Source organism: Protopterus annectens, chromosome 8.part0 (genome assembly GCF_019279795.1).
Source record: "Protopterus annectens isolate FY-2018-M chromosome 8.part0, PAN1.0, whole genome shotgun sequence".
NCBI classification, from domain to species: domain Eukaryota; kingdom Metazoa; phylum Chordata; order Ceratodontiformes; family Protopteridae; genus Protopterus; species Protopterus annectens.
Window position 1 is genome coordinate 785,309,663 of NC_056741.1, and position 26,499 is coordinate 785,336,161.

The window sequence follows — 26,499 nt, forward strand, 5'->3', positions numbered from 1 at the left end:
CAACCAGAGCTCCAGCCACTTAAGCAGACTTTCTCAGGGGAGTACCAACCAAAGACATTTTAGAGGCTGCTACTTGGAGTTCAGTGCACACCTTTACAAAGCACTATCATCTGCCACTCTACTCTAAATCCAGGGCAGGCTTTGTCACTGCAGTTCTGCAGGGCCTCATAGCCGCTCCTAATACTGTTTAACTCCAGCCTCCCAACCATAGCTTTGGGACTCTACCCAAATGTAATGACTGCAACAGTGAAACACGAAGAACATAGTACAGTTGTGTGCACTTACCATAAATGTAGATGTTCGAGTGTATTCACTGTTGCAGTCCTGGTTACCCACCCGCCATCCCCCTTTTTCTCCTGGAACTTATCTTTCCTTCTCTGATTTATACAACCTATGTGGTGTATTTGCTTGTAGATGAAGGTCAAGTTTATATTGGCGCATGTAATTTTATATATATACAAATTTTGCCTACCCTTTTAGGGGGCACCTGACATAAGGGGCAAGAAAAACCGAAGAAAATGGCGTTGGTTCCTTCTTTTATACCCCTGATGGCCTGACGTCAGGGAAGGGGCGAAAGCAGCCAACGCAGGACCCAAGACTTTGGAATTCAGGCCGACTGAGGGCAACCTGTCAACAGGATTACCCAAATGTAATGACTGCAACTGTAAATACACTCGAACATCTACATTTATGATAAGTGTACACAACTGTACTATATGCCTGCCCTCATCTCAAAGAGCCTACTGTTACTGACTTCAGATTTCTCCTTTGTATTTAGCTCTAGTTAGAGGTGGATCCCATAGTTAGGACAAGGACATCTTGGCAAATTTTTAATTGTGCTATTCAGGGCACACTTGTGATACCTTTAGATTATGAGTCTAAGTTAAAGTTGCTTTCGTCTGAACATCACGCTGATGTCTTGAGCAAAGGGTGAAGTTCAACTGCAAGCTGGGGATATCAGAGTGTTCTAGAAAGCAGGCCATTCTTCCTTCTGTGGTTAATGCTCTAAAAATCAGCCCAGTATTCCTGCCTTGGTTAATTTCCCAAGTATAAGTAGTGCTATTACTGCAGCAAGCCTTGTTTTAAAAATCACCTGCTATGGTGAGTGTACTGGCTGTACTGCTTATAAAGCTAGTAAAGTTCATTTTATATAAGTTGTATTGCAAGTTCAGAGATGACATTCTAACTTAAATTAACATTACTGTGTTATCATTTTTGTACCACGCTGCATACATTCAGAAGTAGCTGTTTTGTACAAGTTAGTTGAAAGCACTTATTTTTTTTAATTTCCTTCATTTAGACAGTCTATGGTGAGTTAATCTCCTTGGAGAATAATAGCGATGTTGTGGGACTTGTTGTGTTTATTCTCAATCGGTTATTATGGAACCCTGACTTGGCAGCTGAATACAGACACCCTTCAGTGCCTCACCTATATCGAGAAGGTAAAACTTAAATGAAATTGGAAAAAAAAAAATTAGTGCAGCCTGGTTATAATGTATATGCTTGGTTATTTATTTGCATTTTATTCATTGCCTTTAGGTCATGAAACGGCGCTGTCACGTTTTACGCTAAAGAAGCTAATTCTGCTAGTTTGCTTTCTTGATCTTTCCAAACGCTCAAGACTTATAGACCACGATCCCTGTTTATTTTGTAAAGATGCAGTCTTCAAGGTGCAGTAAATGCTGGATTTTTTTATATTTCTTGAATAAAGAAACATTTTTATATTAAATATATCACAGTTTTTCGCAGCTTTTATGTTAAACTTTCAGTTAGGTTAAAGCTTCTTTACTGATTACAGTTCTTTAATTAGAAAGCATATTGATTTTTTTTGTTTTGTTACTGGTAAAGAGAGTCTTTCAGTCGCCTTACTGCATTTGCAGTGCCTAACACTTGACTATTTTTTGTGCAATTAGATTGATTTTATCGCATGTTGAGGTGTTGTACAGACGTTCATGTACTTCAAATATACCCTAAACAGCTGGCATCAGATTTCCAGCAGTTTTGTTTGACAATCCCCCTGTACACCCAGTATTATCATAGTTTTTATATTGAATGGTGCAACTATGTTCTGTTCAATTCTTTTATGCTGTGGAATAGATCTTGGTAGCTCCATTGTTATTTGTGCTATGATTATAGTTTAGAAATTTGATACACCTGGAGGGCCAGTATAAATCAGAAATGACCACATCTGACTGAGTCATCTGTGAAGTTTGCCCTTGTGTTTGGGTGTTCTTGCCTTGGGAACATACAGGGAGAGAGTTCTTAAAGATTAACACCAGACGTACTTTGTGTACACCTTGGGGTAACTTTTTTGAATTCAAGAACAGCCCTACAACAATGTTTTTTTTGACCATTCAGAAGGGTTACTCAAAAATGTTGTACAGCTTGTGGCAACCTTTAGGAATCCCTCCATGGTGTTTGAGTTAAGTTTTGATCATTGCCATCTACCTTTACTAGTGTCTTACTTGGAGGACTCCAGCATTAGGTGCAAGTTTATGTTGCATAAATAATCTGTAGGCAGCTGCTGAAATTGTTTCTTCTCACTGCTTGGAAAATAGTCTCTGTATGACAGTTCCTCTAAAAGGATTTATTTGCTATTTCTGCAGCTCACTTATACCTTCACCTTCAGAGTGTATATACATGTGTGTTTGTGTATATATGTGTATATATATATATATATATATATATAGAGAGAGAGAGAGAGATCTATATATATACACATACACATATTACATGATTAGATATAGATATTTATATAAAAATGTGTGTATGCATATTTTTTACTATGTCCATTCATCATCTACACACAGATGTGGAATGATACTAGGTAGCTGCCAGCTTTTGCTCCATTGTTGAGTCATTCTGAAGATTTAACTGGATGCTTAAATTGCTTTTATGAACCTGAAACTGATTTAAGAAGATTCTTAGTGTGACTTTAGAACGTTTTTTACTGTTATAAATTGCAGCAACCTTTTGTAGCCTTCTTCAAGAAACAATATATTTTAATAGCAATGAATATTGCCAGGATTGAACTTTAATCCTTATTCCAGTATGTTTTTTATATTGCGACTACATAACATTGTTTTCCTAGTTTCAGCTGCTGATTGGCAGGCACACAGTGTTGCTAAAGTTATAAACAGCTGCACCCAGCTGGTTGTCTGATCAAGGAATTTGTCCTTGATGTTTTTACACTTTGTGCACAGCTTGGTCATGCTATTTACTTAATGGCATGAAGTTGGTTGGTTATAGCTGCTTCATTCCTTCAGAGTTTTGAAAGTAGCTTGTTTATCATGCTGTGTGCTCTTTGTTGCTATAAAGCCTGTATATACTCTTCTTTTATTTTGGATTCTCTTTTGGAGTCTGTTAAAGCATTTGATTTTCATTGTATAATTCACTGTTGCAGTAATAAGTCTTGGAATTTTATGCCACAGAATCCTGAAGATGAAAAACATTGGAAGCATGAGCTACAAAGCATTATAAAAAATGAAGTCTATATCACATGGGATCACAGATTACCAACAGTTGAATAGATGCGAGAAAACCAGATGAGTAGCATTGATCATTGAAATTGCTACACCCACTGACTACAATGTTTTACATACAGAGAGAGAAGTCATAAAATACTAGGATTTGCATGCAGAAATGAGGGCAATATGAAAGAAGGATACCCAGAAGTTCCAGTAGGAATAGAGAGCAACAGGTCTTACAAAAAAAAAAAGAAATAATAAAAAATTTGCAGTCTTATTTGGACATGTTACTGATATGTATTTATATATGAATTGCAGGAGGAGTCATTACTGGGCACATTGCAGGTGCTGCATAGAGCACTTCTGGCTATCATCAAAGATTGAAACAATGCTAATTTTGTGAATTTTAGTCATACTTTGACTTAGGAATGTGGTTCATTCCCGTCATGGTAATAGAAACCCAAAAGGCTTGGAGAAATTAAAAATGGATAGAAACTATCCCATAGAGAGGTGCTGGCCAACCTTTCCAAGAGAGACTGAGGAAAACCACCAAGGGTTTAAAAAAAAAAAAAAAAAAAAAGGCTACAAGAAGTAGCAAATATATATCAAATGGAAACCAAAGATGGAACACCTGTTGTTCACCCCCCCCCCCCAAATTCCTTTTCACCTTTTCCACAATAAAAGGTAGGGATGTCATCTTGAAGCAGTGGGAGGATATCACACAGGAGAAATGGGTACTTTAAATCCTAAGACAGGGATACAGACTACACTATCTAAGCAAACCAAAATTTTCTGATATCCCTCTGGTCCCTAGAGAGCAAGTAAACCTGGTCTCCCCCTACCGAAGGACCTCTTGTTCCATGGAGCTGTAAAATAGGAGGAGGATAATGCACAGGTTTCTACTTTACACTGTATTTCCAAGAAAAGAAGGAACATGGAAGCCTGTAATGGTTTTATCAAATCTAAACACATTTCCAAAAGAATTCAAATTCAGGATGTTTATTTTGTAAGGCATTCTACCTTTTCTCTTTTGGCAAGCATTTATGGTTGTCCTGGACGTAAAGCATGCCTACCTCTACATACCCCTAGCCAAGGTGGACAGATGTTTCCTCAGGTTTTAAGCAGGAATTTTTCATTGCCAGTTTGCCACTTTGCACTTTCATTTCTGTACTGCACCCAGAGTATTTGCAAATTAGATGCAGTTTCCAGACACCTGTGATTAACATATGTTCTTTGCAGATTTGTACTACACAAGATGTGCTCTTCCCAAATGCCATCCCTACCACTGGTGGTACAGGATACTGCAGAGAACCCACTTAGCAAAAACTTTCCATTCTACATCCTTAATGACAGGATGAATCACCTGCATTATGTAAGTAGTGATGCTTGTACTACAGGCATCAGCTCTGGGCTCCACCACTTTTGATCATTGCACGTCTACTAAAGAATAAGTAGCTGCCTGATACAGGATCAGTCCACATGTTGATCAGCGCCAATGGCAGATGCTGCTTTCTGTGGAGAAACAGTGGACTTGTGCTGCTCCTGATTCCTCAAACTTTACTGTGTGAGGAAGACCGAAACTAATCCTAGTATTTTATGACTTCTTCTCTCCATGGCCAAGACACAGACTTTGACAAGACAGTACTGTTGAGCTACCTCTGGAAGATGTCACCTTTGTAGATAATAGAAACCTTATAAGGAGCATTTTAAGTGTGGCTCTAGGGAGGTCTGAGTTTCATAAGTAATACTTGGGCCTCATGTGGATTGAATTAAAACCCAGTACTCTGCCCCAGGTGTTCCAGGCTTCTAGAGATGTCTTCATCTCAGTCTTCCAAGAACCTGATTCTCAGCCCTGGCCTCTAATAAACTGAAGAGTTTGATAGATCTGAGGAATCCTGTAAGTTCTTGAACAGAACCCTATATTAGATCCTGCGGTAGTTTCCATGAATGTTAGGTTGTGGTCATAGTTTGTTTCAGGACATGTTTTGCTCTGTAGTAAGGGGAACATAGTTCTAGGTAGTTGGCCCAAAGGTATACACTTCTGCATTTTTGGTCTTCAAAGCAATAAATTGCCAGACCACTTGATTAAATGTTAAGCAAATGTGTCCTTTAACAAATAGAGCAGATGGCATCTAAAGTCCCTGGTGAGGTGTGAAAAAATTACTAGGTTTACCCAAACAGCTTTTGAAATGAGAAGCATTCTAAAATGTCAAATGATGCCTGCAAGTAGGGTCATGGATTGAGACACATTTAGAAGAAAATACACCTGGATAGAATGTGGGCTTTACTAGCTATTAGGAAACCATTACTGGACATCCTAGAAAATAAGTTGTTGCTTTGTCCCCTTCAGAGGATCTCTTTAAAAATAGTTAAAGAAATAAGGTTTAAAACTGAATTTCAGTAAGCAGTTATTTCATTCTCTTATCCCTAGGCACAGTAGGGAGGTAGAAATTAGTACAAATTAGATCAGTTGTAGGAAAGGAGGGCTTCAGAAAAGAATCTGGTCTGAGGAGGCAGCATAGGCAATGTCACTTTCTCTGATATACCAGCCAGATGCTCACCCCTTTTTTCCCTGCCTTTTCTTCTGTATTACCATATCTTAGGTTCTTAGGAGGTTACTACGTTAATGACTCTAGCGCCTTTACAAGCCTAACCATGTTATTCCTATATTCCCTAATTGACTATGGTTAGATGGTCATTATTTGCAGATCGAGTATTTGATCAGCACCAACTGCCCCTGTCCATGAGGGACATAGGTGCCACCCTGGGCTGAATTTGCGATCTCTCATCCAATTGTCTAGGTTGCGCTTGAATAGGGCTATTGAGGAGCTCTGCTTCACGCAAATTAGGAGTTTATTCCAGAGGAGCTTCAATCTCTGGGAGATGTATCTGTCTCTGCAGCATGTTCTGTTAATGTCACAGGCTAGGTTGAGATCCCTGAAGCCAAGTGATTCTTGTCTCATCTGATTGTGGATGTACAGCATGTCCATTAGGGCAGGGTTAGAGACTGCTGTAGGCTAGGCATAGGTAGCCTCTCAGCAGCCTGTCGGATACAGAGTATAGTGGCAGGACTTTCAGTCTTTCCATGTAGGTCATATTTTGGAGGCAATTAATCTTCTTAGTGAGAAACCTCTTGTCTCTCCAACTGCTGCAAGTTTCTAGTGAGGTGCATGCAAAAGGGAACTTGTACTCTATTAATGGTCTTATGAGGGTCGAGTACAATCCTTACTACTGTGGACACATGGTGATCGTAATTTAGATTGTCTCACCACTAGGTTTGAGCTTAGAGCGGTGTTAATATTGTAATTTGCAGGGACTTCCTCTTTGCCAAAGGGGATAATAATGCACTTTTTTGCATTTAGTTTTAGTCTGTGGCTTTGGCACCAGTCATTTGCCTGTGTTCACCCTTTCTGTATTACGTTAACATAATTTGGGGACTCTGTGATTGTGCCCTGTTTGCAATCATCCGCAGACTTGGTAAGCCACAGGGCATCTACTTTTGCCTGGACTTCATAGAAATAGATTCCAAACAGCAGAGGGCCCAGCATAGATCCTTGTGGTACACCGTTGGTAACTGGTCTACTGGTAGAGATGGAATCCCCAACTTTGACAGCATGCATTCTGTTGGTGAGCCAGTTGGCTACCCATCAAGTGATATATGGGTTAGTCCTCATCTGGGAGAGTTTCTCAATGATACCTGAGTGGGGACTGTGTCAAAAGCCTTGACTAAGTCAAGATAGGCAGTATGTACTGTTTTGGATTCATCCAGGGCTTTGTTGACATTTTCAAAGTCCACTAGGCTCAGTAAGCATGAGCTACGTTTAACAAAGCCAAACAGAGTCACTTCAAGAGTTTGAAGGTCTCCTATGTCCTTGTTGAGAAGGTCCATGATGATTCTTTCTATGGTCTTGCAGATAAGGCTGGTTAGGGCTGTGGGTCTATAGTTCCTAGGGTCAATTGATGGATCCCCTTTGTGCAAGGGGATTACTGTTGCTGTTCTCCACTCTGCTGGATCAAAGCCAGTGCTCAGGCTGAGGTTATCGAGAATGCCAAGTGATTCAGTAGGTCTTGTTTTAGATTTAGTAAGCAGCCTGGGATGTTATCTGGTCCCATAGAGGCTATGTTTTTGGTGTTGAAGAGTGCAGATATGACCTGCTCTTTGGAGATACTGGGTAGAAGACTGGTGTCAGGTATGCTTTGGGGTTTGGCTGGTGGGGATGGGGGGAGACAGGTAGCAGGTTGGCAGTTTCCTTAGTTTCAGTATAAGAAATACCGACTATGTTTGGCACATAGTTGGGTGTTCTTTTTTAGATTTCTGATGTAGCTAAAGAATGTCTTATGACTATCCTTGGCTAGGGATGCTAATTGAGCTTTGTAACTAACTTTAGAGGACTTGACAAGATAACTGATTTGCTTGTTGAAGCTGTGGAAGGTATTCTGGTGCTGCTGAGTAACTTCCCTCTATAACCTATTTATACTTGAGGTTCTGCAGTATGGCCAGTTTTTTCGGGAGAACCTGGTTTTGATTCATTTGGGTACAACTGAGCCTGTACATTTGTTTAGGTGGTTATACAGGGAATTTGTGTACTCCTCTGCATAGGAGTCATTGACTGTGTTAGCAGAGGATTTGAAACTTTTTATACCATTGCATAGTAGGCTGTAGTTTGGTTTGGAGAAATTTTTCATTTTTTTGCTCCTGTGGTAGTGTCAGGTTTGCTAGTTACTTCAAACGAGACAGATTTATGGTCTGACCTTACCAGGGAGGACAACACACAGGGGATAGTACAGTGACCCCCCCCCCCCCCCATGTTGGTGAGTACTACGTCTTGGACATTTGAGCCCCTTATGAGGGTGCAGAGTAGCTATTCCAGGGCATTTGTATTGACAAAGTCTAGGAACCTCAGGGCAAACATGTTTGTGCTCATGTGTGTTGTCCAATTGATGGAGGAATAGTTGAAATCTCCCTTGACCAAAGTGTTTGGCTGTACAGTAATTGACTCTAGTAAGTCCAGGTAGGTGGCGTGCTTCTCTTGGTTCATAGTGGGGCACCTGTAGCTAGCAATGATGTGGTAGGGTGCTTTACTATAGTTGGACCTGGAGTAGCTCAAGAGAGTTGTACGGTAACCAGTCTCTAGGTGTATTTGGCTTTGATGAAGATGGGTACATCTTCACCTTTGGTTCTTCCCCACTCATTTTGGGGTCTGAATGTGTGGAATGCATTATAGCCTTGCACGACTGGAGTGCTCTCTGCAGCGTTGAAACATGTCTCAGTGACTGCACAGATGTCAGCATCTTCCATGGTGAGGAGTGCTTCCATCTGCTTAAACAGATTTAGAATAGGTCTGCAAAGACCTTCTTTCTCTGGGATCAGGAGCCGGTAAAATACTTTCTTACTTCAAAGCAAACTGATTTTCATTAGTGGGCAAATGGGTAAAGGGGATCATTTCAGCTGATGAATAGTTTGAAAGCATCTCTTTCAGTAACTCCAATCCCTCTTGTACAGAAGGAACTAGCACAGCTACTCTTTACTTATCTTGTTTTAAGGGCTGTAGAAGCCACTGCAAGAAAATAAAAGAAAATATTTTTATTTATTCCTGGCTGTTCCTGATCCCAGAGAAAGATGGCCTTTGGAGACCTATTCTAGGTCTGTTTAAGCTGAAGAAATGTTTTAAGTAACCAAGTTCAAGGTTGCTACCACTGCCAATTTCGCAGACACTCTTGGTTACCCTAGATTTATGAACTGCATGCCTGTACAAAATGAACCACAGATGGCATCCTAGATTCAGAGCACTGTGTAAGCATTTCCAGTTCACTTCTCTTTGCTGTGTCAACCGTGTCCAGAATATGCACAAGATGTTTGGCACCAGTGGTTACCCACCTCAGGCCAGTGTGTGTCCATCTTTACCTGGATGTCTACCCTAGTCAGACAGCTTTATTAAGGAAATGGAGTGCCATAAAGAACTCTGTATAGCTTCTCTAGCCTTGTTTTTCCCCTGAAATTCCCTGGTGAATCCATTCAGCCGGGAGGACTCTTGAGCACTGTTGCGCATGGAACAGACCAAGCTGCTCTTGTCATAGGACAAAGCCCTGCAAAGCAGTCTGTTTTTGAACCTCAGCCAGAGAATAACAGTGTTGGCAATAATAATCAGTGCTTTAGGCCTACATGTCCGTTTCCATCCTCCTGGTACTGCTTGCAAGGATGCACATGCGTATTTGGATTAGTTAGTAACTTCTGGAAAGCTTGTGGGAGCAACACAGGTGCCCACTGAACAAAGCACTGTCCATTATCTCCTGCCCAATCAAGAATTCACAAGGTAGCCCCGGGCTGTGCTAAGGAATCAAGGGATGCATTTTATGATCCTTTTAAATGCACCTTTAGATAAAGCTTAGATGTCCTTCAAGAATGCAACTGCAGTCCTTACATATGGGTTGTCCTGCCTCAGGCAGCCTTCGGTCAGCCGGATTCCAAAGTCTGGGTCCGGCGTCGGCTGATGTCGCCTCCTCCCTGACGTCAGAGCGGCTGGGGTATAAAAGCATCAGCCGACGCCATCTTCCTCAGTCTTTCTTGCCGCGCGGTGCCCGAAGCAGAAGCAGTTCGCAAGTGCCGGTTGGTCAGCTCCTGTGTTTTATGTATCCGAAGTCATCAGAAAGCTAAGTACCCCGTTGGGGAACCTTTTCTTGCCTCAGCCGATGTCAGAAAAAACTGAAAAAGTTAATAACTGTTTGTCTTGTGGTAAACAAATACCTCATAAGGACTTCCATTCTTACTGCTTTCCCTGCCTTGGCCCAGACCACGACGTCTCGGCCTGTGCTGCCTGTGCTTGCTTCAATAAGCGCACACTCAGGCGCCGGGCAGAGTTTGCTGAAGACTTTTTTGGCGAAAAATTCTCTTATACCATGCCGTCGGAACAACCGACGCCACAAATTTCCAAAAAACGGAAAGACTGGGACCGACATTCTCGGCCCGCGACTTCCACCGACACCACGCCAAAAACTACCGCGAGTGCATCGGTCTCTTCTGAGGCGGGTTTTCCAGTGCTCCAGACCGACAACACCGCTTTACCGATCACTTCGGCCCCGGAGCCTACGCCGGTGCCGGTTGTTGATTTTCCAGCAGAAACCAAAGCCCAAGATTTGCCTGAGACCATACCGGTGGACAAGGTTACTCCAGCACGTGGGGCGGCTAGGCCCCCTATGTCTATGTCTATCAAGGCCTACACACGTGCTAAGGCTTCCAGCCAGGCTAAGTCTCACCCTCCTAAATCTTTGCCTCAGCCCACTACTGATAAACAAATCATGACTTTAGCTGCAGATCTAATTTCCTTAATCAGAGGCTCCCAGGCCCATACTGACAGAGGTTCTCAGCCACCTTCAGACAAAAGGCCCAGGGTTGAGCATACAGACACCCTATTTTCTGATGAAGCCTCTGGTGACTCTGATCACTCAGATACCCAGGACGAGTCCTTCCAGGCCTACGAGGATTCTGATGCGGAGGAATCTATTCCTTCTGCCTCTCCTCTGGATATTTCTTTTGGGGAAATTCTCCACTCCATGAGAGAGCATTTCCAGTGGCAAGGCCAGGAATTCTCCGACTCCAGGAAACGGCTTCGTACCTTCCTTAAGCTTCCCCAACACAGGCCTTTAGCTATCCCCCCAGTGTTAGATGTACTGGATGATGTGTACTCAGATTCGAGTGCTTCTCCTGATTCTCTCCCCCCTGCTCCTGTCAAGCCAGACAGATACTACAGGGTTCCTGAAACTCATAAACATTTCTTTAAGGCCCATTCTGTTGATCTAGAAACTATTTCCCAGGGGCCCAAAGGGGTGGCCACATCCACGGCCAGAAATCCTTTGCCCTCAGACAGGGAAGCTAGGTCCCTGGAGAGGTGGGGCAAAAAAGTTTATACCTCAACCACACTTGCCATGAGGGCCCTTAATTGCCTTTTTCATATGTTTCAGTATCAGGATTTCTTGATGGATGATTTGCAGAAAAAGTTAGCCTCTCCTGAGCCTTTAGATAGAAAGGCCTTGCAGGATTTGGTTCATAATACTCAGCAGGTTAGCAATCATTTTCTTCAGTGTGGTTATGATGCATTGGAAGCTTCATGTAGGGCAGCTATGACAGGGGCCGTCATACGTAGACATGCATGGTTGAAAGAACAGGCATTGCCAGATCATGTTAAAGTAAAGCTTCTAGATGCACCTCTGGAAAACACAAGCTATTTGGTGCTAATGCTCAGGATGTGTTGAAATCAATTGAGGAAAAGGCTAAATCAGTGCAAACAGTCAAAGATTTCCTCCAGGTTCAGCAGGAATTGGCCTTCTAAGAATTGGTCCTTTCCAGACACTGACAAGTTTCAAAGGGGAAAAAACAGGCGTACCCAAGGGAGAGGGCAATACAGAGGCTCCTACAGGGGACGCCAATGGCAACCGACTAATCAGAGAGGTGGCGCAGGGACTTCTACTGCTCCACAGGGACAATCACAATGACTTGACTTTCACACCGCCGACCAAGGCTCAAAGAGAAGCACCTTTAGGCGGAAAATTATCCTTATTTTCCAAAAATTGGCACATTTTAACAAAGGACAAATGGATTCTGGACATAATAGACCAAGGCTACAGGTTCCACTTCCATACTTTACCAACAAGACAAGGCTTGCCCAACCTGCCACAAAATCAAAGGGCAGAGGCATTAGTACAAGTTTCAAAGCTGATTAAAATCAAAGCAATAGAAAAGGTACCTCCTCAGGAACAAGGCCAGGGATTTTATCAAGACTGTTCCTTGTTCCAAGAAAAGAAAAGCAATGGAGACCTATACTGGACTTGTCCACTCTAAACACTTTTCTCATTGTACCAAAATTCAAAATGCTGACGCTCCAGCAACTCCTTCCCATGCTGGGCAAGGGGTCTTGGCTGGTTACTCTGGACCTCAAGGAGGCATACCTGCATGTCCCAATCAGACACAGTTGCAGAAGATACCTCAGATTTCTTGCAGGGTCAGAGCATTATCAATTCTCAGCATTGCCTTTTGGCTTATCTACTGCGCCCAGAGTATTCACAAAATGCATGGCATCAGTAGTTGCACACTGCAGACTCCAGGGGATACAAATATACCCTTACCTGGACGACTGCCTTATACAACCGGACAGCAAGCAAGCCTTGACAAAAAACTTGAATTATATCATTCACTTACTACAGGCTTTGGGATACACAGTCAACTTACAAAAATCAAGACTACTGCCATCCCAGCAAATAAATTTTCTAGGAGCCAAACTAGACACAGAATCACAAATGGCTTACCTTACAGAAGAGAAGCAAGAACAATTACCACATTACTTCAAAAGCCTAGCAAAGCTCACCCAGATGACTGCAAGGAAAATCCTGCAGGCCCTGGGTTTCATGGCATCTTGCATTCTACTGGTTCCACTGGCAAGATTACACATGAGAAAATTACAATGGTACCTAAAAAGTTTATGGACTCAACACAGCCACAGCTTAGAAGCAATTATTCCACTCATCCCACGTCTACAAAGGGAATTTCTGTGGTGGGCCCAAGCAAGCCAGTTAAACAAAGGTATGCCTTTCATCAAACCTCAAACAAGCCAAACCATTACAACAGACTCCTCAGACCATGGATGGGGGGGGCGCACATGGAGGGCAGATGCATTCAAGGGCAATGGACCCCACAGGAAGTGCATCTTCACATCAATCAAAAAGAGATGTTAGCAGTAATTCATGCAATCGAGGCCTTCGGAAAATATCTTCATCAAGGTCATCTGCTAATAAAGACAGACAACACCACTGTTATGTGGTACATAAACAAACAGGGAGGTACTCATTCTTACCCCCTTTGCAGACTAACAATGACTCTTTGGGAAAAGTCCCTGAAACTGAACATACAGCTGCAATCTCAGTTTGTTCCGGGCAGGGACAATGTTCTGGCGTACAGTCTAAGCAGAAACATCCTGGACCCGCACGAATGGATGTTGCATCCAGACATTTTTGCACAAATAACTTTTGCATGGGGGAGGCCGGACATAGATCTCTTTGCCTCCCACCTCAATCATCATCTGAAAAAATTCTGCTCGAGGACACACCATCCCCAAGCCTGGAGAATAGATGCTCTCTCCTTCAGCTGGAACTCTCTAACAATCTTTGCATTCCCACCTCTACCATTAATGACCAAGGTGTTACTGAAGATCAAAGCAGAGCAACCCAAAGGCATCTTAATAGCTCCAGATTGGCCAAGACAGCACTGGTATCCATTACTAAGGAGCATAACTTGCACCAAGCCGTGCCCCCTGCCTCAATGGCCTCTACTCTTGACTCAGCACAATTACAGGACGGTTCACCCCAACCTGCAAACTTTGCAGCTGACAGCTTGGAGGGTTCCTTGATTTCTCCCCATATCTCTCTCTCCAAGGAAGTTCAACAGATATTACTGGAAGCACGCAGACCTTCTACCAGAAAGACTTACTCAGCCAAATGGAAGAGATTCAACATCTGGAATACCAACAAGGGACAGGATGCATCAGTAATGAGCATCCCACAGATACTGGAATACTTGGCAGAAATGCTGCATAATGGACTTTCTTATTCTTCCATAAAAATACACGCTTCAGCAATTTCAGCAGAATACAACACTGATCCACCTGTGTTTTCACATCCTTTGCTAAGACAATTTCTAAGAGGGATAAAGAATATCAAACCTCCCAGAAAACCACCAGTACCTGCATGGGACCTCAACTTCGTGTTAGAGAAACTAACTCTTCCTCCTTTTGAACCAGCAGCATCTTCAGAATTGCAATTTCTTTCCTGGAAAACAGTTTTCCTGTTGGCAGTTACCTCAGCAAGAAGAGTTTCGGAGATACAGGCCCTCATGGCAGTACCTCCATTTCTCATTTTCCATCAGGACAGGGTTTCTTTAAAAACCAATCCTTCTTTTATGACAAAAGTGCCATCCAGGGTGTCTCTAAATCAAGCAATTCACCTGCCTACTTTTTTCCCCAATCCTCAAAATAAAGGGGAAAGGCTTCTGCACACTTTGGACATACACAGACAACTACGCTACTACTTGGACAGAACAAAGGCCAACAGAAAGTCAGACCAACTTTTTGTAGCATACGCTCCTGCAGTGCAAGGAAAGGCAATTTCCAAACAAACAATTTCAAAATGGATTGGACATTGCATCAGATTCTGTTGTTCTTTTCATGGAAAGGGTGTGCCAGCCAATATCAGGCCACACTCCACCAGAGCTACAGCCACCTCCACAGCCTTCCTAAGAGGGGTGGCTACAAAGGACATTCTAGAAGCTGCTACATGGAGCTCCGTGCATACATTTTCCAAGCACTACAATCTGCCTTCATATTCCAGATCTCGAGCAGGCTTTGCTTCTGCAGTCCTGCAGGGCATTTTAGCTACACCATCCTTATCTTAGAGCCTACCACCCCCAGCTTGGCTATGGTATTCCACCCATATGTAAGGACTGCAGTTGCATTCTTGAAGGACATGGTACAGTTTTGTACCTACCATAAATGTAGATGTCCGATAGATATGCAACTGCAGTCAGGTTTTCCCTCCCTCCTACTTCTTTGTGTATTGGGTCCACTTCCCTCCTTTTTATACTTAGCTGGGGATATCTGTTATGGTGTATCTGTTTATTGCTATTGTGTATCTCTGGACTTTTTTATCCAGTTCTAAATTTAGCCTTCCTTGGAGGGCACCTGGGGCAAGAAACACTGAGGAAGATGGCGTCGGCTGATGCTTTTATACGCCAGCCGCTCTGACGTCGGGGAGGAGGCGACATCAGCCGACGCCGGACCCAGACTTTGGAATCCGGTCGACCGAGGGCTGCCTGAGGCAGGGCAACCCATATGTAAGGACTGCAGTTGCATATCTATCGGACATCTACATTTATGGTAGGTACAAAACTGTACTTTTCTTGACCCTCTCACAAGAAATGTTAAGGAAATTAGAGGAGAACAGGGAGCAGAATAGAATTGTTGAAATTACTGTGTCACCCACTCATTCTTAGATACAACAGTAGCTGACCATGCAGTGGCCTTTTTACAAACATGACCAGAGCTATTCTTTCAGAGGAAGGGTCGTAGGAGGGAAAAAAAAGGCTTGGAGAGGTGGCAGAGGAAATTAGCAAGAGGTGAGGTAGTAAAGTCCCCTCCCTTCAGGAGTCTGAGAGTTTGTAGGGACTATGCTCCCCTCCCCCTTTTAGCTCCTCCTGCCTCTTCTTGCCATGTCTTAGGAGGCAGATTATTATACTTCAAGAATTAATTTGGTCTGACCTCTGACATGTGGGCAAGGGCCATTTTTTGTCAGAGTTGCAGGTTGACATTCATGGCAGTTCCACCTTTTAATGGCATCCATCCAATCCAGACACCTAGCATTGGAAAAGTAGAAGATGGAATAGATGATTGCCTGTGGCACAGTGGAAAAAGTTTCTTTGGTTGAACAGAGGCAGGGATTTTGCTCACAGCTTTTTATGGTCGCAGCCCGCAGTGGATCAACCATTAGTGTCAAGAGTTTTCTCCATTAAAGGAAAGAGGAAGCCCTTTTCATAGAAGGATTCATTATTCAGGTGGTGAGGAAGAAGACCTGGCTTATGCTTTGGAGATTGATATCTTTATTTTCTCACTGACTTTGTCACTTATGCTAAGAAGAAACTGTCTTCTGCATCTTGTAAGTCGGTGCAGAGGATATATCACGTGGTAATTCATTATATAAAATTAAGGACCACTTCAAATGTGATAATAGTTTTTGGATGTTTAGAAACAATATATCTGAAGTTGTTGTTTTTCATTTGGTCTTCAACCTATGGGACTCTGATCTGGCACTGATCCATCTTAGCTGTATATTCCAGCATCAGAGCTGAAATCCAAGCTCCTCCCCTACCTATAATGCCTCGCTCTCCCTCCTCCCGTCAGATCTTGTTTGACTCTCATTTTGAACATCATGGGTCACTGTTTATCTAAGCTCCTCCAGTGTTTTTATAGTCACTGAATAAGTTTTTCTTGTGATGTTCATCATGTTTCACTGTTGCAGTCATTGCAGTTGGGTTATCCTCCTGGCAGGCGACCCGCAGTCGGTCTGAGTTCCAAAGTCATGGTCCGGCGTCTGCTGCTTTCGCCTCTTCCCTGACGTCAGTGCGTCAGGGGTATAAAAGTTGCAACCAACACCATTTTCTTCAGTCTTTCTTGCCGCGCGGTGCCTGAAGCAAAAGCAGTTCGCAAGTGCTGGTCGGCCGACTCCTGAGATTTTCAAAATTGAGTTTCAGCACCGAAGATGTCCTTCAAGGATGCATCTGCAGTCCTAACATATGGGTTGTCCTGCCTCAGGCAGCCCTTCGGTCGGCCGGATTCCAAAGTCTGGGTCTGGCCTCGGCTGATGTCGCACTTCACCCGACGTCATAGCTGCTGTGGTATAAAGGCGTCAGCCGACGCCATTTTCCCCAGTCTTTCTTGCCGCGCGGTGCCTGAAGCAAAAGCTGTTCGCAAGTGCCGGTCGGTCAGATCCAGAGATTTCTACTACTGAAGACTTCTAAAAAGCTAAGTACCCCGTTGGGGACTCTTTCTTGCCTCAGCCGATGTCAGACAAAGTAAATAATTGTTTAACTTGTGGGAAACAAATACCTCATAAGGATTTCCACTCTTACTGCCTTCCTTGTTTAGGCCCAGACCACGACGTATCAGCTTGTCTAGCCTGTGCTTCCTTCAACCGACGGATGCTTAGACGTCGGTCGGAGTTTGCAGAGGAGTTTTTTGGTCCCGCTTTTGCATACAAAATGCCGTCGGAGACTCCGACTACACAATTAACTAAAAAGTGTAAGGAAAAGGACCGACACTCGCGGCCCACGGTTTCGGCTGAAACCATGGTTAGGCCAACCGCGAGTGTCTCGGTTTCGGCTGAAACAGAGTCCTCGGTTCTTCCTTCGGCCGAAAGCATGCCTCCGATAGCTGAGGCCTCACAGAGCATGGCTGAATCTGCTACTGAAATTACCCCTACTGAAGCAGGCACCCAGGATTTATCAGATACTATTCCCTTAGACATATCTACCCCTGCACGTGGGGCTGCTAGACCCCCTGCATCTATGTCTATCAAGGCTTTTTCCAGGGCTAAAGCAGCTAAATCTTCTAAGGCCTTACCTGCTAAAACTCCCTCACACAGGCCTACCTCTAGTTCCCAAATGCTCAGCCTGGCTGAGGATCTCATTTCTTTGATCAGGGGATCCCAACCTCACCCAGACAGGGCCTCTCAACCCTCCAGATAAGAGGCCTAGAACTGAACCCCCGGAACCTGTTTCTACAGACTATTCCTCGGATGACTCAGATATTTCAGACCCTCAGGAAGGCCCATATTCTCCTTATGAGGATTCTGATGCAGAAGACTCAATTCCTTCTGCTTCTCCTCCTGAAGAATTTTCTTTTGGGGAAACCTTACATGCTATGAGGGAACACTTTCAATGGCAGGGCCAGGATTTTTCAGATTCAAGGAAAAGGCTAAGGACTTTTTTACATTTACCACAGCATAGGCCTTTAGCCATTCCTCCAGTACTAACAGTTGTTGATGATGCATATAATGATGCCTGTACTGCCCCTGATTCTCTTCCTCCGGCCCCTGCCAAGCCTGACAGATATTACAGGGTCCCGGACACACACTACCATTTGTATAAGGCTCCTGTTGCAGATCCTGAAACCATTTCGCAGGGCCCCAAAGCTGTGGCAGCTGCCTCTGCCAAAAACCCTCTCCCCTCTGAAAGGGAATCTAGAGCATTAGAGAAATGGGGTGAAAAGGTTTATACTTCTGCTACTCTTTCGGCCAGGGCCTTAAACTGTCAATTTCACATGATTCAGTACCAGGAATTTTTGTTAGACCAGCTAAATAAAAAACTGTCCTCTCCTGAACCTATAGACCGCAAGTCCCTTCAGGATTTGGTACATAACTCTCAGCAGGTCAGTAACCATTTCTTAAAATGTGGCTATGATGCACTGGAGGCTTCCTTTAGATCAGCTATGACTGGAACAGTGATTAGAAGGCATGCCTGGTAAAAAGAACAATCCTTACCAGACCATGTTAAGTCAAAACTCCTAGATGCTCCTATGGAAAAACAAAGTTTGTTTGGCTCCCCTGCACAGGAGGTTCTAAAGAAGGTGGAAGAAAAAGCAAAATCTGTCCAAACAGTCAAGGATTTCTTACAGGTCCAACCTCCGAGGTTTAGCAGAAATTGGCCTTCGAAGAATTGGTCCTTTCCAGACACCTCCAGAGCACAGAGAGGCAGAAATAGATGCCCAAGAAGCAGAGGTCAATCCAGGGGTGCCTACAGGGGACGTCAGTGGCAGCCTAACAACCAGAGAAGTACTGCCACAGATTCAACTACAACCACTTCCACAGGACAGACACAATGACTTGGCTCTGATCCCGCCTACCAGGGAACAACTGGAAGCACCCTTGCGCGGAAAACTAGCCTTATTTTCCGTAAACTGGCATTACATTACAGGAGACAAATGGACTTTACAAACAATAGACAAAGGCTACAGGTTTCACTTCCACACTCTACCAAAAAAGAGAGGAATGCCAAACCTACCACCAAGCCAAAAAACAGACGCTCTAAGCCAAATCAACAACTTACTAAGGATGAGAGCTATAGAAAAGGTACCGCCTATGGAACAAGGCCAAGGATTTTACTCCAGGCTTTTCCTTGTACCAAGAAAAGAAAATCAATGGAGACCTATTCTCGACTTGTCCGCTCTGAACACATACCTCATTGTCCCAAAATTCAAAATGCTGACCCTCCAGCAACTTCTTCCCATGCTGGGCAAGGAGTCTTGGCTGGTGACTCTAGATCTCAAGGAGGCATACCTGCACGTCCCTATATGACCAGATTGCAGAAGACACCTCAGATTTCTTGCAGGATCAGAGCATTATCAATTCTCAGCATTGCCCTTTGGCTTATCTACTCGGCCCAGAGTATTCACGAAATGCCTGGCATCAGTAATTGCTCATTGCAGGCTTCAGGGAATTCAAATTTACCCATACCTGGACGACTGCCTAATACAAGCGGACAACAACACAAAATTAACAAAAGATTTGGAAAAGGTCATACAACTGTTGCAAGCCTTGGGATACACAGTCAACATGCAAAAGTCAAGACTAGTACCATCCCAAAGGATAACATTCTTGGGTGCAGAACTGGATACATCAACTCAGATGGCTTTTCTCACAGAAGAAAAACAAAAGCAACTACCAGTCTATTTCATGACATTAACAACACAAACTCAGCTTACTGCAAGGAAAGTCCTGCAAGCCCTGGGTTACATGGCATCCTGCATAATATTGATTCCGCATGCCAGGCTACATATGAGAAAGTTGCAATGGTACCTAAGGAATGTATGGTCTCAACAGAAGCACAGTCTAGAAGCCCAGATTCCAATAATTCCATGCCTGAAGCAAGAATTCCTGTGGTGGGCTCAGGCCTGTCAGTTGAACAGAGGATTGCCTTTCCACAAACCTCATCCAAGCCAGACCATCACCACGGACGCCTCAGACCTAGGCTGGGGGGCACACATGGTGGACAAGTGTATACAAGGCCTATGGACCCAAGACCAGCTGAATCTACACATAAATCAAAGGAGATGCTGGCAGTGAAACATGCAATCCAGGCATTCAGACCATTCCTTCAACAAGGTCACCTGCTGATAAGGACGGACAATACCACAGTCATGTGGTACATCAACAAACAGGGAGGTACACACTCATATCCTCTATGCCGGATGGCAATGGACCTGTGGAATGTGGCCCTGAATCTCAACATTCAACTCCAGGCCAGATTTGTACCAGGAAAAGAAAATTCACTAGCAGACACCTTAAGCAGAACTACCACGGATGCTCACGAATGGATGCTGCATCCAGATATCTTCAAAACCATAACAAAGAAATGGGGACTACCAGAGATAGACCTGTTCGCCTCCCCACACAACCACCAATTGAAGAAATTCTGCACAAGAGCATACCACCCACTTGCTTGGAGGGTGGACTCCCTTTCCTTCAGCTGGAAAAACCTGACAGCATATGCATTCCCACCTCTTCCTTTGATGTACAAAGTCCTACTGAAGATCAAAGAGGATCAGCCAAGGGTAATCCTGATAGCTCCAGACTGACCGAGGCAACATTGGTACCCGCTACTGAGAAGCATGTCTCGGACACACGCATGGCCTCTACCTCTATGTCCCTTACTTCTAACACAGAACAACTACAAGATCCTACATCCAAACTTGAAAACACTGCAGCTAGCTGCTTGGAATATTGCATAAAACAAAATAACCCAGATTTATCTCAGAGGGTTAAGGACATTATCCTGGAGGCTCGCAGACCCTCCACAAGGAAGACTTACTCAGCCAAATGGAAAAGATACCTCATTTGGAGTACAGCAAAAGGAGAAAATGTCTCATTGGCAAACATAGCACACATCCTGGAATACTTAGCAGAACTGTTCTACAATGGCCTGTCCTACTCCTCCATTAAGATTCATGCATCAGCAATTTCAGCAGAATACAACATGGATCCTCCTGTCTTCTCCCATCCTCTACTCAGGCAGTTCCTGAGAGGAATCAAAAATGTAAAGCCTCCAAGGAAACCACCTTTACCTACATGGGATCTCAACTTTGTGCTGGAAAAATTAACACTTCCCCCTTTTGAACCAGCAGCAACAGCAGATTTACAGTTCTTGTCTTGGAAAACTGCTTTCCTGCTAGCAATCACTACAGCAAGAAGGGTATCTGAATTACAGGCATTAATGGCAGTACAGCCCTTCCTTATCTTCCATCAGGATAGAGTGTCTCTGAGAACTAACCCTACCTTTATGCCAAAAGTGGTCTCCAGAGTATCATTGAACCAAGCGATTCATTTACCTACATTTTTCCCCAACCCACAGAACAGGGGGGAAGACTGCTACATACCTTGGATGTGCACAGACAATTACGCTACTATCTGGACAGAACTAAGACCAACAGAAAACGGACCAGCTTCTGGTAGCATATGCAACAGGAATGCAAGGAAAAGCAATTTCAAAACAGACCATCTCAAAATGGATAGGAAATTGCATTCGCTTTTGCTACTCTTTTCATGGAAAGACAACTCCTGTAAATATCAGACCTCATTCCACAAGAGCTACAGCCACCACTACAGCTTTCCTACGAGGAGTGGCTACCAAAGACATTTTAGAAGCTGCTACATGGAGCTCCGTGCATACATTTGCCAAGCATTATAACCTTCCTTTATACTCCAGATCCCGAGCAGGTTTTGCAACTGCTGTGTTGCAAGGGATCTTGACTACACCATCCTTATCTTAGTGCCTCCTCCCCCAGTTTGGCTATGGTATTCTACCCATATGTTAGGACTGCAGATGCATCCTTGAAGGACATAGTACAGTTTTGTACCTACCATAAATGTAGATGTCCGATAGGTATGCATCTGCAGTCAGGATTACCCACCCTCCTTCCCCTCTGTGGTATTCCTAGGGTACTTACCCCTCTTTTAGCTAGCTGGGGGAATTTATTATGGTGTATTTGTTTTGTATATATGTATTTATATATATTTTTTGGCTCTCTACTGTTTGGAATTATTTGCATTTATCCAAATTTAGCCTTCCTAGAGGGCACCTGACATCTGGGGCAAGAAACACTGACATGTCAGTTGTCTGGTACAGCAACAAATGGGGGGGGGGGGATCCTATCCCCTTTGCTGCGAGGCCCTGAGATTGTGGGAGTGGGCGATCTCTTCCAACCAGTTTCTGGTGGCAACGCACATTCTGGGGAAGTCCAACATCCTAGCGGATAGGTCAGCAGAACCATTCTGATTCTTTGTGATTGGTCTCTGAATCCTTCAGTAGCAGACACGATCTTCCAAAAATGGGGTCATCCTTGCTGCGATCTGTTCGCCTCTCCCTAAAAGCCGAAGTGCAGCGAGTATTTCATTCTGACCCCCCCCCCCAGAGGAGTCAACCATTGATGCACTGGTGTATGCTTGGTCCTCAGGTCTACTTTGTTTATCCTCCTCTTCCTTTGATCCCCACGTTTAGTCAGAAAGCACATTGACTGAAGAGCAGATTCATCCTCATTGCCCCATTCTGGCCTTAAGTTAGGTTCCCCACTCTGCAGTCTCATCTAGTGTGTCCTCCCTGGAATTTGGATCTGGTTCCTGGTCTTCTCACACACCCCGTCAGGGGTTCCTCTCCTGGACATAGTCAGCCTGAAGCTCACCGCTTGGCTGCTCCAGTTTCCCTGATGGTCAGGACTCCCGTGTTCTCTTCGCCTGTTGAAAAGATCTTGGTTGCGGCTCATAAGGCTTCTATCAGAAAGATGTGTTTTAGCAATTGGAACAGTTTATCTGACTGGGCTTCTCAGCATAATCTGGATCCATTTACAGCTTCAGTCCTTGCAATTTTGGACTGCCTATCTCATATTTTTTCACAATGGCACTAGTTTTTCTACAATTAAAGTTCAATTGGCAGCAATTTCAAATTTCCATGTGGGTGAGAATTCGGCCTCCTTGGCTTCTTCTAAGCTTTGCAAGGCCTTTTTGAATTGTACTTTTCTTCTTCTGCCTCCTATCAAAGACCCCACCCCTCCTTGGGATGTTCATCGTGCATGCAGCTGCAGTCATAACAGATGGGGTTATCCTGAAGTCAGGCGGGTCCTCGGTCGGCCGAATTCCAAAGTCTAGGTCCGGCGTCAGATGTCGTCGCTTCTTCCCTGACGTCAGTGCGGCAGGGGTATAAAAGAACCAGCCGACACCATTTTCTTCAGTCTTTCTTGCCGCGCGGTGCCCGAAGCAGAAGCAGTTAGCAAGTGCCGGTCGGCCAGCTCCTGATATTACGAATATTTTTCAACCGAAGTCGTCTTGAAAGCTAAGTACCCTGTTGGGGAAACTTTTCTTGCCTCAGACCGATGTCAGACAAAGTTAATAATTGCATTTCATGTGGGAAGCAAATACCGCATAAGGATTTCCATTCCTTCTGCATTCCTTGCTTAGGCCCAGACCACGACGTCTCAGCTTGTCGTTTTTGTGCTAGATTCAACAAACGCACTATTAAGCGTCTGGCGGAGTTCGCTCAACACTATTTTGGTAAAAAATTTAATTACATTATGTCGTTGGATACTCCGACTCCAGTTTTGAGTAAAAGATGCAAAGATAAGGACCGACACACGAGGTCCGCGACTTCTACCGACACCACGCTAAAGCCGGCTATAGGTGCTCCGGTTCTCAGCGAGGCGCCTACGCAGCCCCTGAGTACCGATGACACTTCTTTAGCGGTGTCTGCTGTGCCCGAGGTCGCAGGCTCCTCGGCTCCCACACCGACTACAGATACCGAAACCACTCTTGTCGGGGAAACTCAGAGTTTAGACAGGCCTGCCACCTCTCAAGGTGTCTTCAGGCCTTCTCCTTCTTTTTCCATTAAGGCTTTCACAAAGTCTAAAACAGCCATGAATACTAAAAGACAAGCTCCACAGAGCCCCTCTCAAGGCCCCATGCCTAAAAAACAGATGCTCAAAATGGCTGAGGATTTGATTACTTTTATCAGGGGTTCTCAACCCCCCTCGGACAAAAGGCCCAGATTGGAGGAAGACTACCCTTCCTCGGGCCAGGCCTCCATTACCTCAGAACATTCTGAAGACCAGGAATATTCATACTCCCCTTTTGAAGATTCTGATGCGGAGGAGTCCATTCCCTCTGTCTCCCTCCCTGAGGACTATTCTTTTGGGGAAACCTTGCATACCTTGAGGGAACACTTCCACTGGGAAGGCCAAGAGTACTCAGACTCCAAGAAAAGGCTTAGGGATTTTCTCTTGCTCCCTCAGCACAGGCCTCTGGCTATCCCTCCTGTCTTAGACATTCTAGATGATGTGTATTCAGAGGCCAGCCTTAACCCAGATTTTTTACCACCAGCCCCAGTTAAGCCTGACTGGTATTACTGAGTTCCTGATTCACACCAATTCCTATACAAAAGCCATGCTGCTGACCCAGAAACTATTTCACAGGGTCCCAAGGGAATTAAGGCCTCTACTGCCAAAAATCCATTACCTGGAGATAGAGATTCCAGAGCTTTAGAAAGGGGGGGGGGGGAGGTATACACCTCGGCCACTTTAACCATGAGAGCATTAAACTGTCAGTTCCATATGTTAAAGTATCAACAGTTTTTGTTATCTCAGTTGAAAAGCAAAATGTCACAACCTGAACAACCAGACTTGAAGGAGTTGCAGGATTTGTTGCATAGTGCAGAGCAAGTGGGTAAACATACCTTGCAATGTGGTTTTGATGCTTTAGAGGCCTCATGTAGAGCTGCTGTTACAGGATCTGTCATACGTAGACATGCTTGGCTCAGAGCAAACCTTACCAGATCATGTCAAAGCTAAATTACTAGATGCACCTCTTCAAAAAGATGTATTGGTTGGTGTTACAGCTGAGGAGGTTTTAAAGAAAATGGAGGAAAAGGCAAGATCAATGCAAACAGTGAAAGATTTCCTGCAGGTACAACCTCCATGTTTCAGTAGAAACTGGCCTTCAAAAAATTGGTCCTTTCCAGCCACGGACAGACCTTAATGAGGTAGATACAGGAGCCCGAGGGGTAGAGGGCAATCTCAAGGATCATTTAGAGCCAGACAATGGCAAGCACCTACACCAAGAGGTGGAGAGGATAAATCACAGCCATTCAGAAAGCAGACACAATGACTTTCCCCTTTGCATACCAAGCAAAGCTTTAATGGCAGCACCTTTAGGCGGAAAACTGGCATTATTTTCAAAAAATTGGCATATTGTCACAAAAGACAAATGGATCCTGGACATTATAGACAGAGGCTACAGATTCCACTTTCACACCCTTCCAAAAATGCGAGGCATGCCAAACCTGCCACAAAATCAAAGGACAGAGGCACAAAAACAAATTTCAGCTCTCATGGACATGAAAGCTATTCAAGAGGTACCTGCACAAGAACAGGGTCAAGGTTTTTATTCCAGACTATTCCTGGTACCAAGGAAGGACAAAGATTGGAGACCTATTTTGGACCTCTCCATCCTGAACACATATTTACTCGTACCAATATTCAAGATGCTCACATTACAGCAGCTTCTTCCCATGCTGGGCCAAGGAGTCTTGGCTCGTAACATTGGACCTCAAGGAGGCATACCTGCATGTCCCTATCGGACAAGATTGCAGAAGATACCTCAGATTTCTTGCAGGTTCAACTCATTATCAATTCTCTGCATTGTCCTTTGGCTTATCTACTGCGCCCAGAGTGTTCACGAAATGCCTGGCATCAGTAATTGCCTTCTGCAGACTTCAAGGGATACAAATATACCCATATTTGGACGACTGCCTGATCCAAGCGGACAGCAAACACATACTTCTGAAACACCTAGCGTTTGTAATAAAGTTGTTGAACTTTCTGGGATACACAGTCAACAAAAAGAAATCAAAACTAATACCCTCGCAAGCAATAATTTTCCTGGGTGCCAGGTTGAATACAAACACCCAGATTGCCTACCTCACGCCAGAGAAACAAGGGCAACTATCTCAATACTTCAGAAAAATGGCAACCTTCACCGGGCTGACTGCAAGGAATTCCTGCAGGCTCTGGGATTCATGGCATCTTGCATCCTGCTAATCCCATGTGCAAAGCTGCATATGAGGAAACTTCAATGGTACCTAAAAAACTTGTGGTCTCAACACAGCCACAGTTTGGAAACAATGATACCACTCATTCCATGTCTCCAAAAGGAATTTCTGTGGTGGGCTCAAGCATGCCAAAGAAACATAGGTCTCTCATTCTGCATGCCTCAAGCAAATCAAATCATCACAACAGACGCCTCGTACTACGCCTGGTGGGGTGCACATGACAAATCAGTGCATTCAGGGCAAATGGTCCCAAAAAGAAAAACACCTACATATCAATCAAAAGGAAATGCTAGCAGTAAAAAATGCTATTATGGCCTTCAAAGACCTACTGCATCCAGGCCAGCTATTGAT

At 44.1% G+C, this 26,499-nt stretch overlaps 1 protein-coding gene across 1 annotated transcript in view; it reads left to right on the forward strand.

Annotated features, from left to right (window-relative positions):
• Positions 1–26,499, forward strand: part of ASPM (assembly factor for spindle microtubules) — a 2,279,206-nt gene that overhangs the window by 514,364 nt on the left and 1,738,343 nt on the right. Inside the window, exons 9-10 of the mRNA XM_044080257.1 lie at positions 1,301–1,442; positions 1,540–1,670. Coding sequence (XP_043936192.1) covers positions 1,301–1,442; positions 1,540–1,670 — 273 coding nt within the window. The remainder of the gene's footprint in view (positions 1–1,300; positions 1,443–1,539; positions 1,671–26,499) is intronic.